Source organism: Branchiostoma belcheri, unplaced genomic scaffold (genome assembly GCF_001625305.1).
Source record: "Branchiostoma belcheri isolate BF01 breed outbred unplaced genomic scaffold, Haploidv18h27 scaffold341, whole genome shotgun sequence".
Lineage (NCBI taxonomy): Eukaryota > Metazoa > Chordata > Leptocardii > Amphioxiformes > Branchiostomatidae > Branchiostoma > Branchiostoma belcheri.
This window is the reverse complement of record NW_017803956.1, coordinates 113,495-127,277: the sequence shown is the minus strand read 5'-3', so window position 1 is coordinate 127,277 and position 13,783 is coordinate 113,495. Positions and strand designations below refer to the sequence as shown.

Here is a 13,783-nt window from a genome sequence, read left to right as displayed (position 1 = left end):
TGGTCAGCAGTCTGTTCACTCCTCTCCAGGCCAATGATCTGAACCAGACGACAATTACCATAATAACTAGTGTGGGCTTACATCATGCCGCAATTTTGTAGCAGGAAGGATTTAGACTGTCAGACTACTTATATGTGCATGCGTTTGAGTACAAATCAACAGAGGAAACCATATGCGGAGGTAAACAATACGCAAATGCTTTGCAAATTTTACCTTTCCAATTCTTTATTGCATCGATGGCTAAAACTACAGTTAGTAAACTTCATTGGCCAAGTATGAGGGTTAAAGTGATTTTGAAACCTATTCATAACGACAAGTAACTCAGGACTAAAGTCCTGTAACATTATAAGGACGAAGAGGATAAGCACACACAATTACACGTGTGAATCTTGATGTGATAGTCTATGCTGTAGAATGCTTGTTATGGGAAATAGAAACATCATTTTGAAACTTAACGAAAGTACATTGTAGACTTTTTTTAGACTGTTCAACTGCTTTCGTAGTCCATTTAACTACTCCAAAGTTTTCTCACATAGTATATGTCCTGTCATTGTGTAATAGCAGGCGTTGAACACGTCCACATATTATACAACCTTTTAAGGTTGTACTTAAAAGCACAACAAGAAATTTAGCTTACCGTCAACAGTGGTCGACGCTACTCCTGTAGTAGTCATCGTGCAATGCCTAAAAACTCGATCCCATTACAGACCGCGGTGGACGTCGACACTTCGTCTTTACTCGGATATTTTTGGAATCAGAAAAAAACATGACACACAAAAAAAAAATATTTAAAAAGTAGGCACTATTTGGCGTAAAATTATTATAAAATAAAGTACATAACTTTTGTTTGGTCTATTATCATGCGGTTTATTTAATACTTAGATCAGTCGATCATGTATTTTACGGACATTCCCGTACATAGACAAACAAGAGGTCTTTTAAAAAACCTATGCCATGCAACGTCATCGATAATGTTTTTAGAAGGAAAGGGTAATTGTAACCGTCCGAGGCGAAAAGAAGATGGGTGCAAGCTTCAACAACCTGTCGAAACTCGGCAAGGCATCTGTACGGATTGTCAGAACAGAGATCGGTCTTTTGAACTCTAGAAGGTGAGTCTATTTCCTGTAGCAGCGAATTACAGACATTTTTCAGAGTTTTTGGCACAAATACCGGTATGACGTACCCAGGTTGGTGTGACCTGATCATGTACAGACGCCGGTATTGGGAGGGGGGCGAGATGCAACATATTTCGTCCTTCACCGTAATGTTATCATAAGAAAACGTTTGCTTCAAAATTGTGAGATTTCTACCTTTTCCCTTGCCAATCATCTAAGCAGTATTTTGATAAAGCTGACAAGTAGATCCAGATACATATTATCTGTCACGAATAATCATTCCAGAAAGAAAACGCCTGTATGTAAGTTATTTTGACGTGAAATACTTGTTGTAAAACTGAACGAATCAGGGATTATTAGATGCCCAAGCGCAACTTGTACAACCCCCTTAGTAGCACTAGTGGCCAAACTGAAATGTCTAAATTTGATTCATGAGCTTGTAAATTTGAGCTTAAAGAATGATCATTTCTAAACAATAGCCATAGAATATAACGATGTACGTACACACATGTCATTTCAGTATTGACGTGTGGAGATAAATGGGAAATATTCAAGATATTCATATTTTTGCCTAAGTCTATTGTACTCTCTATATAAGCTAACGTATCCACGAGATAACCCTACTCATATTGTTTAACAAAGCAATTTTTTTTGAAAATATGCAACAATGATACAGGAGTTTCACAAAATATTTTTACAATTTTCAATTAACAAAAAATTTACAAACTTTACACCATTTACAGTCCGCATTCACACAAGAAATACAAGCGTAACGCTATTTTGTTAAACGTCATGTTTCCATAGAGGCATTTCTGTCCAGTTCAGCTATTTCTGAATTTTCTTGGCTTTTGTCTGCAATATGTATTACATGTCACTTCTGGTTATTCATTTGTAACTTATATATTATTTAGGTTTATATTGCACATGTTACTCGTACTAGGATTCGGCTAAGAACAAAACATTATTATTTTTCTCTCATACATCGAATGACATGCGTCAAACAGTCAGGGTTGATTTATTTCATTCATTAAATAACTAAATTGATAAATAAATTTAAATATATAAGCCTTCGCTACTGAGTCGTTGCCAAAATAAAAAAATCCTATCTTTAAGCACATCTCAAAGAAGCCACAAAGATACATACAAGAGAAGAAACTTTAAACACTGTTTAGCATGTCCTTAAAGAATAAATTTTGTGTGGTAAATGTCAGTCCATTTCGTGTGAAAAGTCCAGTTTATCCTTTGCGGGCGTCGCTCTCCTTAAAAAGCTTAGGCAGGAGCTGGTTGTGCTTGTTGGGTGGAACGCCGCTCCCGGACATCAACTGGTTCAACTCAACGTCGTAATGGAACGCAAGCTGGATATGGACGGGGATAATTCTGAGACAACATGATGAATAAAGTTAGACTTAACCAGTAAAAACACACCAAAGGTCAACAGTTGCGACCATCTTCACGCTCAAAGGGGTGTTTTGGGGCTACCAGAAGACACCATTTTCCCACTCGAAAACACATATACAATAAAACCAAAAGAACGTGCATCATCTACAGACCAATACCAAAACATATAGCGAGTCCCAAAAGAATCCGTCCACCCCAACGCGAGAAACAGCTGCAAACATGAAAATCTAAATCTCTTACAAAGCCCTTCTCCTTCTCCGGAGGCAAAAATAGATGACCTGCAAATTATCCAGTAGCTTAGCACCTGTTATTAGGGCCATAAACAACCCGGCATGCAGGCCTGCGCGCAACCAAGCCCGCGGGCTCTTCTGGCCGATTTGTATGCATAATATGACATCCAGGCAACTCCATCCAGGCCGCCGTGATCATGTCGGTACCAGCTCATTACCAGTTCATTACTCGGAAGCAAACACTATAGTAATATCAGCACTCACTTGTAGCGTACGACTTGCCTTATTAATCGAAACCTCAAAGCTAGCAAAAACAACCTGGATTTTGCTAGATAAGCAAGAAAATGGGAGACAAAAATACTGACGACCCACCCCAACTCGGTGCACGTCGGCACGTTTGGATAGTCGACGAGCGTACCATGTATTTCTACCGTTTATTCTGCAATTTGCCAACACCATGGGGAATATAATTGTGTTTGGCAAACCGTGGACAAGGAAGTCGGGCCGTTATGTGTTCATGTTTTGAGAAGCCAGTCTCGTCACACTTGACAGGCAAAGCAATAAACGCCTTTCTCCGGTAATTTGCACTTTATGCAGAATGTGGGACTATTCATTATCCACTGCTTTCAAAGAAGAAGTCGAACCCCATAATAGCTAGCGTAGTAGTAGAAGAAGAAGTTTTTTCCAGACGGATTGCTACCTGTCTCCTGTTACTGTATTGCAATGAGTATCATACTTGATTGTAAAAGGTAATTAGCCTTCAGGCATTCTTTTTTGCAAATAAAGTTTAATTAATAAACATTCTTGGTAAGTCGCACCTATTTTAAACTCCTCTGACGAATTAAATTCCCCTTTAAGCCTTTTTAAAAATTTATTCAGCCTGCAAAGGAGTCTGGTGGAGACTACAAGTATGCCATTCTACATCGTTTCAAAAATGTCACGTTACCTGTTCCTCTCGCTGTCTATAGCCGCGGCACCGGCCAGGTCCAGGACTTCGGCGGTCACATACTCCAGCACGGCCGCCAGGTACACGGCAGCGACTGGGAACACGAGACCCGCCTTAGCTGACTTGGTCCGCGCGCTACCGGCGGCTTTAGCGCCCGATGCTTTCCCCTTACCGCGTCCACACATTGTCGTGCTTGAAGACTTCACCAACAAGACTCAGTAGAAGAGACGAATCGACCTTCTATACGGCTCTGACGGGGACTCAATAATGGCCTGTACAGCGCTCAGTTTCACTCAGGTGTATTAGACTAGTGCAGGTACAGGTGTTTATAGGCTTCTTTATGCCCACCTGTTAGCTACCTTCTGATTGGTTGTTGAGCCTAATTGTTTCACATTAATTTTTTCATCATCTGATTCATTTACGATCAGTATTTTTTTTGTAATTCGATATGTTACATATGTTTTCGTGAGTAATAATATCAATCAACTGGGCTTTGTAAAATACACGTTATGGCTTATGAATACTTGAACGCAGTTAAATTGCAGAAATGTGTAATTATCAATCTCAGTTGCGTTTTAAGATTGTACTTGTATATGTAAGTTTCTCAATTCCTGCAAGGGGGCGTTATTTTCGGTTACCTGCAAGGTAGGGGTGGTGATGGCATACCAATGACAATTGGCTACCCCTGTAGGGGGTAATGAAGTGTCGCCCTCGCCCATACATAATAATGATAATTAATGATGCAATCATTTTATTTCGCTGCATTGTGTAATGTTATTTAAAATAATGACATCGCCAAATATTGTTCAGGTACATGGAGAATTAAAATAACTAATTAAAGAGGTCGTGTCATGTTTAATAGTCGTGACTGCTGTAAAATTCGTTTTTTCTACGAGTATATATAGAAGTTCAGTGAAGGTAAACTTTATTATGTATATATTATTCAAATCAGGACGTAATTTACTAACTTTTTCAGACAATGCTGGTATAGCCTTCTTGGTTTAGACACAGCTGTCATTGGGAAGAGATTTGGACCAGCTAAAAAATTCACTTAAATGATAAACTTATTTACATAAATGACGAAAAAAATTACAACGTAATTCATGGGTAGTAAAGGTTTACATTATCTGGTAAAGTCATGAGGTCGTGAAACTCTTTATTACTTTATTACTTTTATTATTTTATTGCTTCATATTTCATTACAAAGTAATAGACACATGCACAATTAAAATGTATGAGTGCATATCATCTTGTTATGACAATTGCATCATCTGTTAAAGAAAGTAATAGAATGTTTTTTTCTGTTCACTACTAGTGACATACAGCCAGACGAGGGCGTGTCAATGTTTTTACCACACCAGAGCTGACCGCTACTGTAATCTTGAATTAATGCGAAATTGTGAATACTATATCCCTTGTGCTAGATAAACGTACAACAAAGTCTATGGAGTTGTTATACATTTGAATGGTGCCTTTATATAAGCAGAGCATCAGTGAATTCATGCCAAAGGTCAAGTACAAATATTAACACTCAATCCATATCGGATCCTTAACCGTCAAACACCCGAGCTTTTTTTGCGACGGAAATGACCGAACGGGTTCCAAATGGACTCCATTTGGTTTCTTTCAAATTTATATTCAGTTTTGCATTCTTTCAGTGCACATATATTGGTTAAACATAATAAGAGGTATATTTTGGCATGATTAAGTGACCTCATATGATTGTCGAAAGCCTGAAAACGTGATGACCTAATTCCTGAGGTTGAGGCTACTTGGCAAACTGCACAATATTAAAGCAATGATGCACATCCTAAAAATGTCGTGTGTAGGAAAAAGCAAAAACATGGCTTGAAGAAGAGATTTATTGACAAATTCACGAGAGGAATTTTTTTCGAATGAAAAATTCAAATAGCACATTAAAATATACGCCTGGGGTCCAAATGGACCCCGTTCGGGTATTTGGGGGTTAAAAACATTGTCCACAACAAGTGTGAAGACTGACTGAAGTAGACGACTCCTTGTAGATGTGAACTTCCAAATTAATACATGGCAGATGCGGTTTATATGTACACATAAATGGAACAAAGTATCTACCAAAATTTTCAAACAGCCATAAAATGAAATGTAATTTACTATTTACCAATTACCATTTACGTTAAAAAGACATGATCCATTTCACACCTTTTAGTGCTTTGGGCAGTAACAAACTACTTTTAAAGCCCTTGAGTTGTGCAGTTGTACAATGGCACAACAGTGAAAGGTTGGTAAGCTAGTAGTTGTTCATGTTTAACTTCCATGCTATTTTGAATTCACATAATAAGCAAAAAAAAAACATTTCGGGGTATTCGAGACGTCTTTCGTACGGCCAGGTTTGATCAAAATACAAAGAAAGCACAAAAAACCCACTAGGTAGAGTAGGTCTATTTTACAATTTATATTCCCGCCTAGGAATTTTGCATTCGCTGCAAGCTGTACAAGCTAAATCCACAAATAAGCATCATCATTATAATAGTCATTTAATGTTTGGAGCTACATTTTCCTTCGTAGAATATAACATTAGTATACACAGCTTACACTTTTCTTCCTAAACAATCCTTTTCATTCTTCTCAAATACAAATATATGTACATTAAACACTATCACTACATTTGAAAACATGAAAAAGAAAATAAACGACATTTTATTATGTTCTTACTAAGTCCAAATAGCAGCTAAATACTTGCGCTGTGGTTCATTGGATATAAATTATTCTTATAGATAAATCTTGAATATTTTGTCTAAATGACGAAAAAAAGACCCTACAGAATAAGGCTATCGGCAAAAGATTGCAGTCCCTTGTAATACTAGTAACTGCCTTGCGCATCTATATGTACATAATGTTGGGCCGTGTGGCATAGCGGTAGCGTGTTCGTCCCAGGCCCAAGAAGTTCCGTGTTCGAATGTGTCAACTATCTTGTGCCCTTGGGAAAGGCACTTAGCACGACTTTCCTCACTTCACCCAGGTGTCAATGAGTACCTAGCTTCGGCTCGGGACGTCCCTCGGATAGGACGTTAAATGGACGCCCCATGTTTGTAAGAGACAAACCCCAGGCACGTTAACACTCTCATCAAAAAGAGGAACATTACAGTCTGGTTTTTGAGGTTTGACATCTTTCAGAGGTTCACCTAAAATGTCAATCATTCCACAAATGTGGTAAATCATCATAAATAAAAGATAAAGAATAATATATTTGTTTATATTATGTTTTATATCAATTTGGGGGAACTTGCTTGCCCAGAAATAAAATTGAGAAACAAATCTGGATTTTCTAAAGTTTAATTAAATTATCGTAGCATAAAGCTGTAAAAATTATATCATCCCTAATGTTTTTGTTCGACTAATGATATCGAAAATTAACCCTGCCTATTGTTTTTTTTTTAATTGTACACAGAATTAGGCTCTGACAAAAATGGTCCTGTGGAATTATCTTAAATTCTACTATCGAGCAAAACGTTATTATCAGCGATGGTCAAAAATAGCTGTTTCTTGTGATTTTGACCCAAAACTAAAACAAAATACCCATTTTAAACAAAATAGCCTCGGACAGAAATAACCTGTATTGGGTTAGCTTTCATCTTGTAAAGTATAACGAAGGGAGGTGTTATTACCGCCTGCGCGTAAATTCATGAAATAATTTTTGAGCCAAAATGTGTATTTTTAACGCAAAATTCAGGTGTAGAAAAACTGAAGTACCCTTTATTCAATGTGTTTTAAGTACAACTAAAACTGAAGTTTTGTCGCGGTTTATGGTGAGAATACAACCCCATACTAAGTCAATTTAATCTTATGGATGGCATCCTACGCAGGCTTAAAATAAAATGCGATAGGGCGAAAAAAACAAGGCGGGCCAAAAACAGAATCCTACAATTTTAAATTTTGACATCATAAACCTTGTCAAACAAAAAATGATATTTTGCTAGGTTTTCTGCCAACTATTATAACATTCATTTTTTACTGAAAAAAATCGTTGTACAAATGGTTTTGATTCAATGGGAACGCCACATATACACAGCCACCATTACACATAAAAGGAAAAAAAACAATGCATTAAAGTAATTTGGGTTCTTTGTTGTTTTAGACATACTGGCTTTGGCACTGAACTGTCTGATTATCTGTACACAGGATTATGTTTTAAGGCAGGCTGCTCTGTACTGTATACTAAATTTCTATTGTCCATCATTTCATCTGTCTGACTCTTGTAAACAGGGTTAGATTCTGAGGCAGTTTCCTCTGTGGCGTATACTATGTTTCTTGTATCCAGTGATCTATCATGATCAATGCTGGCCGGATGCTGCCCTTGGTCTGTCCAAACGTGTTTGATGTCCGTATCTTCATACTGATGATCATGACCACTACATGTAGCTTTTACAAAAGCTGTAGTGTTTGTGTTGGATTCATTGATGGTCAGAGACTGGCCCTGACCTATCTGATTATGTTGGTTCATGTCTTCAAACTGGTGATCATGACCGCTAGCTACCGCAACAGTTTTAGTATTTGTGTTGGAGTTAACCCGAAGATTTATATCATTCGAAACAACGTTCTGTTGGCCTATGGGAGGAGTCCCGACCCTCCTCTTATACCGGATTGCGAGAATGATGATTCCAATTCCGGCTAATGGGCCACAGACAGACCAGGTGATAAAAACAATGTTTTTGGAACTGGGATCAGACTCATTGGAGGTGTTGTTATCAGGAATACGTGGACGGACAGACAGTGTAATCAATGTGCCACTTACAGTGCGTGCTGTTGAAGCAGCGTTTTGTTTTGAGTACCAGTGATAGTGTGAGGTGTGAGGTGTGGTGGACATGTATGATATGTTGCGAGTCTCCGAATGGCCACTATCCTTACAAACAAGGTCTTTCGGGTTGATGTTTTTAAGCGTTTGTCCAGATAACACAGCTGGCTGGGAACATACAATTTGGTTTTCAAACGAGCGAGACCCCTTCATTTTTAGCCTGAAGAGAACCATCCTACAGTCGCACTGCCAGGGGTTCTTCTCAATATTTACTGTAGAAATAGATGCCAACATGTCATAAGCTGACTGGGGTAGTACAGATATCTGGTTGGATGTAAGAGTAAGATGCTGTAAATTTGAGAATGCACCTGGATTAATGTGGGTTATCTGGTTGAACCGTAGGAACAAGTGTGTGAGATTTGGTAGGTTTGAGAATGTACCAGGCATAATGTCAGTTATTTTGTTGTGGCTTAAGTTTAACTTTGTGAGCTTTGGTATACTAGAGAACGTTCCTGGCCTTATGAAATTTATCTGGTTTGAAGTCAAGTGCAAATATTGGAGATTTGGTACATTTGAGAAATAACTAGGCCGAATGTCAGTAATCCCGTTTGATTCGAGGAACAGACTTGTGAGCTTTGGTAAACTTGAAAGTATACCAGAATGTATGTCAGTCATCTGGTTGCCGGATAAGGACAACCATGTGAGTTCAGGTAAATTTGAGATTGTACCAGACTGAATGTCATGTATCTTGTTTACACTCAGGTACAATATTGTGAGCCCTGGTAGACTTGAAAGTGCACCAGGCTTAATGGCATTTATCTGGTTGGACATCAAGTACAAATACCGGAGATTCGGTAAATTTGAGAATGTACTAGGCTTAATGACAGTAATTTTGTTAAAGCTTAGGGACAATAATTTGAGCGTTGGAATATATGAAGAAATCTGATTGTCATTTATCTGATTGAATGATAGGTCCAAATTTTCCAAGTTCTTATATCTCATGAGCTCTGAATGATTTAAAGTGGCAATCTGATTTTTCTCCAACTTTAACTCCCGGATGGATGTTGGCAGGTCCTGAGGTATATAGGTGAGGTTCATACTGGCGCAAATACAGGAGAGGGGTTTGCACCTACTCCTGCAGTTGGCTTCTAACATGTTGGGTTCATTCAGTGTAATGAGAAGAAAAATCAGCACGTGTCGCAGCATTCTTCCCATGGAGTTATTTGACCTGTAGAAAATTAAGGACTGGAAGCAAAAGCAATAATTTAAATATACATTGTTGTAAAGCATGGTCACGAATGTATCGCAGTGATAACAAACGAAATTTATTAGATGTATTCCTTAGTTTTGCTGATCATGCATTTGTGGAAACAAAGATATGAAGAGTGACATAAAACGCCGCTATTTTTGGAGGAGAAAAATCTACTAGAGCCAATTCTCGTAATGAGAGTCACACAAGCAAAGGTACGGGCAGGTTCTGTGGCAACACAATCACGTACTAGGAGGAAAGCAGCTGGCCTGACGAATCTGTGACGACATTTTTATGTTAACCAAAGGAAAACATATTGTTTTTGCTACGTTTCCTCTTCTTCTTCTTCCATTCCAAACAATAACCTCTGCCCTGGCCAATGGCCTGATTTTTTTTTTATTTCTGTCACCATGGTAACTGGCGTAAGGGTTACATAATTTTGCAAATTAAAAGTAGGAGGGATCAAGTCTTGGACCATATATATGAATGTATGAGCAAGAATAATCAGAGCAGACCATATGCGAGGGTAGACGTCATGCATTCTCTTTGCAAATGTTACATTTCTAGTTGGTAAACCCTTTTTGTCAATCCTAAAGGTTCCAAACATAAAGAGACCCGTCCAGGGTGACTACATGGACAGCGCCGACCACCACGAAGTGTTACCGTTCATGACTCGATCCATTCCCATGACGACCACATTTTTTCAACCGCACGTGTGCGCCGACATCGATTTTAGATAACTAACAACACATCGTAATGAAACCTACCAATTTGAGCCCGATTTTGACTGCTTGACGACGTTTTTATGCTACACGCTTGAATTGTTTTTTCCTACAAAAGAAATTGGAACTTTAGCTTTTTTTTGTCCGATGCCTTGTGAGGAATTTGCGAATAATGTTTCGTCCATTGGCAGTTGATTTTAGAGCACGTCCTCTGTTGAGCTGTGTCGCAGTGCCATAAACAAATCAAAATTAGTCTGCTTAAGCAATATTGTTTATGTATAAACCCTGCTTTTTATACATTCCCATTTAGAGAGATGTTAACCCTATGTTACAGCATTTCAATGACGATGGGGTACCTGAAAAGGAGATTTAAATTAACAAGAATTCGGGGGGACAAACATGCTGAGGCTACCACACAGTACCATCTGTATAGCGCCCTGTATATGTACACTTTGGGCGTATTTCTCGTGAAACGATCACAGCGCAGCAAAACGCAGAAAATGTAACAGGCGCAGGGCAAAAAAGGCAAGGGTAATGCATCAAATTATTGATGTAAAAATATTCTGTAAAAATGCCAGTAGGACAAGGGTTAAGGATTAGCACAAAGAGTCAATCAAGCCCATAAAATGTCAGTTTTTTGGCGGATGTGAGGTTGGGCACTTTTACACTAACACCGCTAAATACGGAGGTGACTTATCTTAGCAAATCTGCAATTACGTGTATGCCCCGAATGGTCGAGTGAGTTTTTTTTTTTTAATTTAAGAAATCAATACACAATGTTAAGATTCAGCTGTTTGTGTACAGAATGCATTGTTTTTTTTTTTCATTATATCATTTCTTTATTTGGAGACGAGCAAACGAAACTAAATATTGAGGCATTACAATGTTCAAAACAAGATCTGGGAGCTCGTGCAATATATGGGCTTAAAAATACTTAATATGTAGCATTTAAATAGTTTATAACGTCATATACAGGATGTGCTAATACGCACGTTTACAGCATTTAGAATCCAATAATGTCATAATATCATATCAAATTAATGAGCATCTCAATTGAATTTTAGCTGCTTTACATTATGCATTGTTAAAAAAAATGTTAATATTGGTTCGCCAAAAAGCTTTTACTCAAGCAACTAGATATGATTTTAAAAACAGTCAGGTAGCACTTTTGGTCAGTGACAAAACCATATCCAGTTGTTTGAGTAACTGCTTTTTGGTGTATCTTTACATGGATGTCTAACCTTCACCAACATGTCAGTAGGGCACATGGGCTGTCAATAAAAAGAATCGTACCTTTCAAATTAGTTTAGGCTTATCTTTCTTTTGGCCGTTGTGCTGTCAAGAGGTTGTAAACGACGTTTCTTGTCGTTTCAGGAGTGACTGTAGAACAGGTCCTCTTGGTATTTCTGCCGCAGTGGAGCGCGATAAACAACTCTAAATTAGTCTGCCTTAAGGCATGTTGGATATGTAAAACCTTTTTTTGTAAATATTCTCATTAACAAGTTGTTTACTCTCTTTTGTTCTCTTACACGCTGCAAGGTTTCTGAATAGGGGATTTGAATTAACATATCTCAAGGTGACAACAAGTCATTACCATCGCCAAGATGCATGGTTATGTTTTCATCTGCGTTCGTCTGTGTGTCTGTGTGCATGTAAACAGTAATGATAACTTGAGAAGGCTTTATTGGACTGTCTTCATATTTGGTAGATAGGTAGGTCTTGATAAGACCTCAAAATGATTAGATTTTGGCCCCCTGGCCGTTTGTTATGGTACTGCAGAGGAAGTTCTGCTTTCGATATCTCATGATCTAGGAATGCTAGGGGCACAAAAATTGAGTAGTAGGTTGTTGAAATAAGGCTGTCCTTTGGTAAAGAATATGATTAACTGATATTGTTCATGCAAATAAGGATCCTATTTGCATAATCAGGAGGAATAATCTTTACTTTGTCAGTCTTAAAGATTAACATCATCATTTGGTAAAGTTATAAGATCGTGGAACTCTAGTTGGATTTTTTTAGATTGTTCTATCTTTGCTAATTTCAGACTGAAATACGAATAATCAGAAAACTGAGAAGAGCTACAAGCAGGACTACCGGCCGTGACTGAAGACACATGTACACACGGAGCTACAGACAACTGAGGAAAGGAGTAAACACACTCATCAGGACCGTGTGCCAAGTGCTTGGCACCAAAACTTAAGTCACAATTCCAAACCAGGACCCAGTCGGGCAGCTTTTCGGAACGAAAAGGAAAAGTATGACATATTAAAAAATTAGATAAAGAGAGAGAAGATACAAGATTACAAATAGAGATAGATATAAATAGATATAGATAAGTATAGATACAGAAATATTATCCACGAGTATTCCTATGGTTTGGGGGGAGCAGAAAGAAGACACAAATGAGTAATAAAATGGCACATGTTTCACTTCCGGATCGTAAGCACCATTCTTGTTCGGCATAAGTGCACCTAACTCTGGCATAAACATGGGCAAATGGTTCTGTTTCAATGTAGTGTCACGTAAAGTAAGCTTTGTGCGGGAAAATAATAATAACATAGTAATGTTGACCTTTATTGTACACACATTCCCACTGGGATAAAGTACAGGTAACAAAAAAAGGATGGAATATAGATGACGTTATAATATACATCGTTAAGTAGTTACAATCAGGTAAATTCGTTTTTCTTCGTGTTTCTTAGTAATGAAAAAAAGGTAAAAACAGATATGTTTTAATATAAAAGGTAATAAAGGACATTGGTTTCGCCTTCATCGACTAATACAATAAATATTCAATATTCTCATTCAGACAATCCTATTGAGAAAATCTTATTGCAACTCTATACTATCTTACCTTACCTGGACCCTTAAGCCCCGTGTGGTACATAGGCCACCGATTTGCAGGTAGAAAAAATACTACAAGAAAATAATGGTGACTTCAACCATTAAATTGACTTGTTTTGTTCGCAGAGCTCCGCGGAGGTATCTCAAGACTCGTACTGCCGCCATTTTTAGTACGATTAATAATAGTAACCTGTTGTCATTCGTCTGTTCACCCCATTAATTCAATTCTACTAAAAGCTTTTTTACGACTCTGGGAGTGGTTTAGATCCATCAAACCTATTGTTGCCAACAACATAGAAGACATAAACACGGCAACGGATCTATGGCTATATCATTAAAATTTCGCTAAAAGGCCTTGAAAGAGCTCCTTTAAAGCCTGCTCACTGAATGGTAGACCTGTTGTTATCTTCTATAAAAATGTCTTTATACACCTCATTTTAAGAAATTCCAATAAACAGGGTATTATAATACTTGATACTGCATTGCCAAAGGATTCGTTTTAGTC

General features: G+C 37.9%; 1 protein-coding gene across 1 annotated transcript; it reads right to left on the bottom strand.

Annotated features, from left to right (window-relative positions):
* Nucleotides 1–2,350: 2,350 nt before the first annotated feature.
* Nucleotides 2,351–3,874, bottom strand: LOC109475685 (histone H2A-like). Its single transcript, XM_019776448.1, has 2 exons — nucleotides 3,690–3,874; nucleotides 2,351–2,492 (listed from the first exon to the last, which is right to left on the bottom strand). Exons 1-2 carry the CDS (start codon nucleotides 3,872–3,874, stop codon nucleotides 2,351–2,353), a joined length of 327 nt encoding a protein of 108 aa, XP_019632007.1.
* Nucleotides 3,875–13,783: the final 9,909 nt, after the last annotated feature.

Bases quoted from the DNA above. Each gene is read 5' to 3' on its own strand.
- LOC109475685 (XM_019776448.1), bottom strand. From the start codon at position 3,874: ATGTGTGGACGCGGTAAGGGGAAAGCATCGGGCGCTAAAGCCGCCGGT. The intron at 2,493-3,689 runs GTAACGTGACAT...ATGTTGTCTCAG, and splicing joins ATAGACAGCGAGAGGAACAG to AATTATCCCCGTCCATATCC.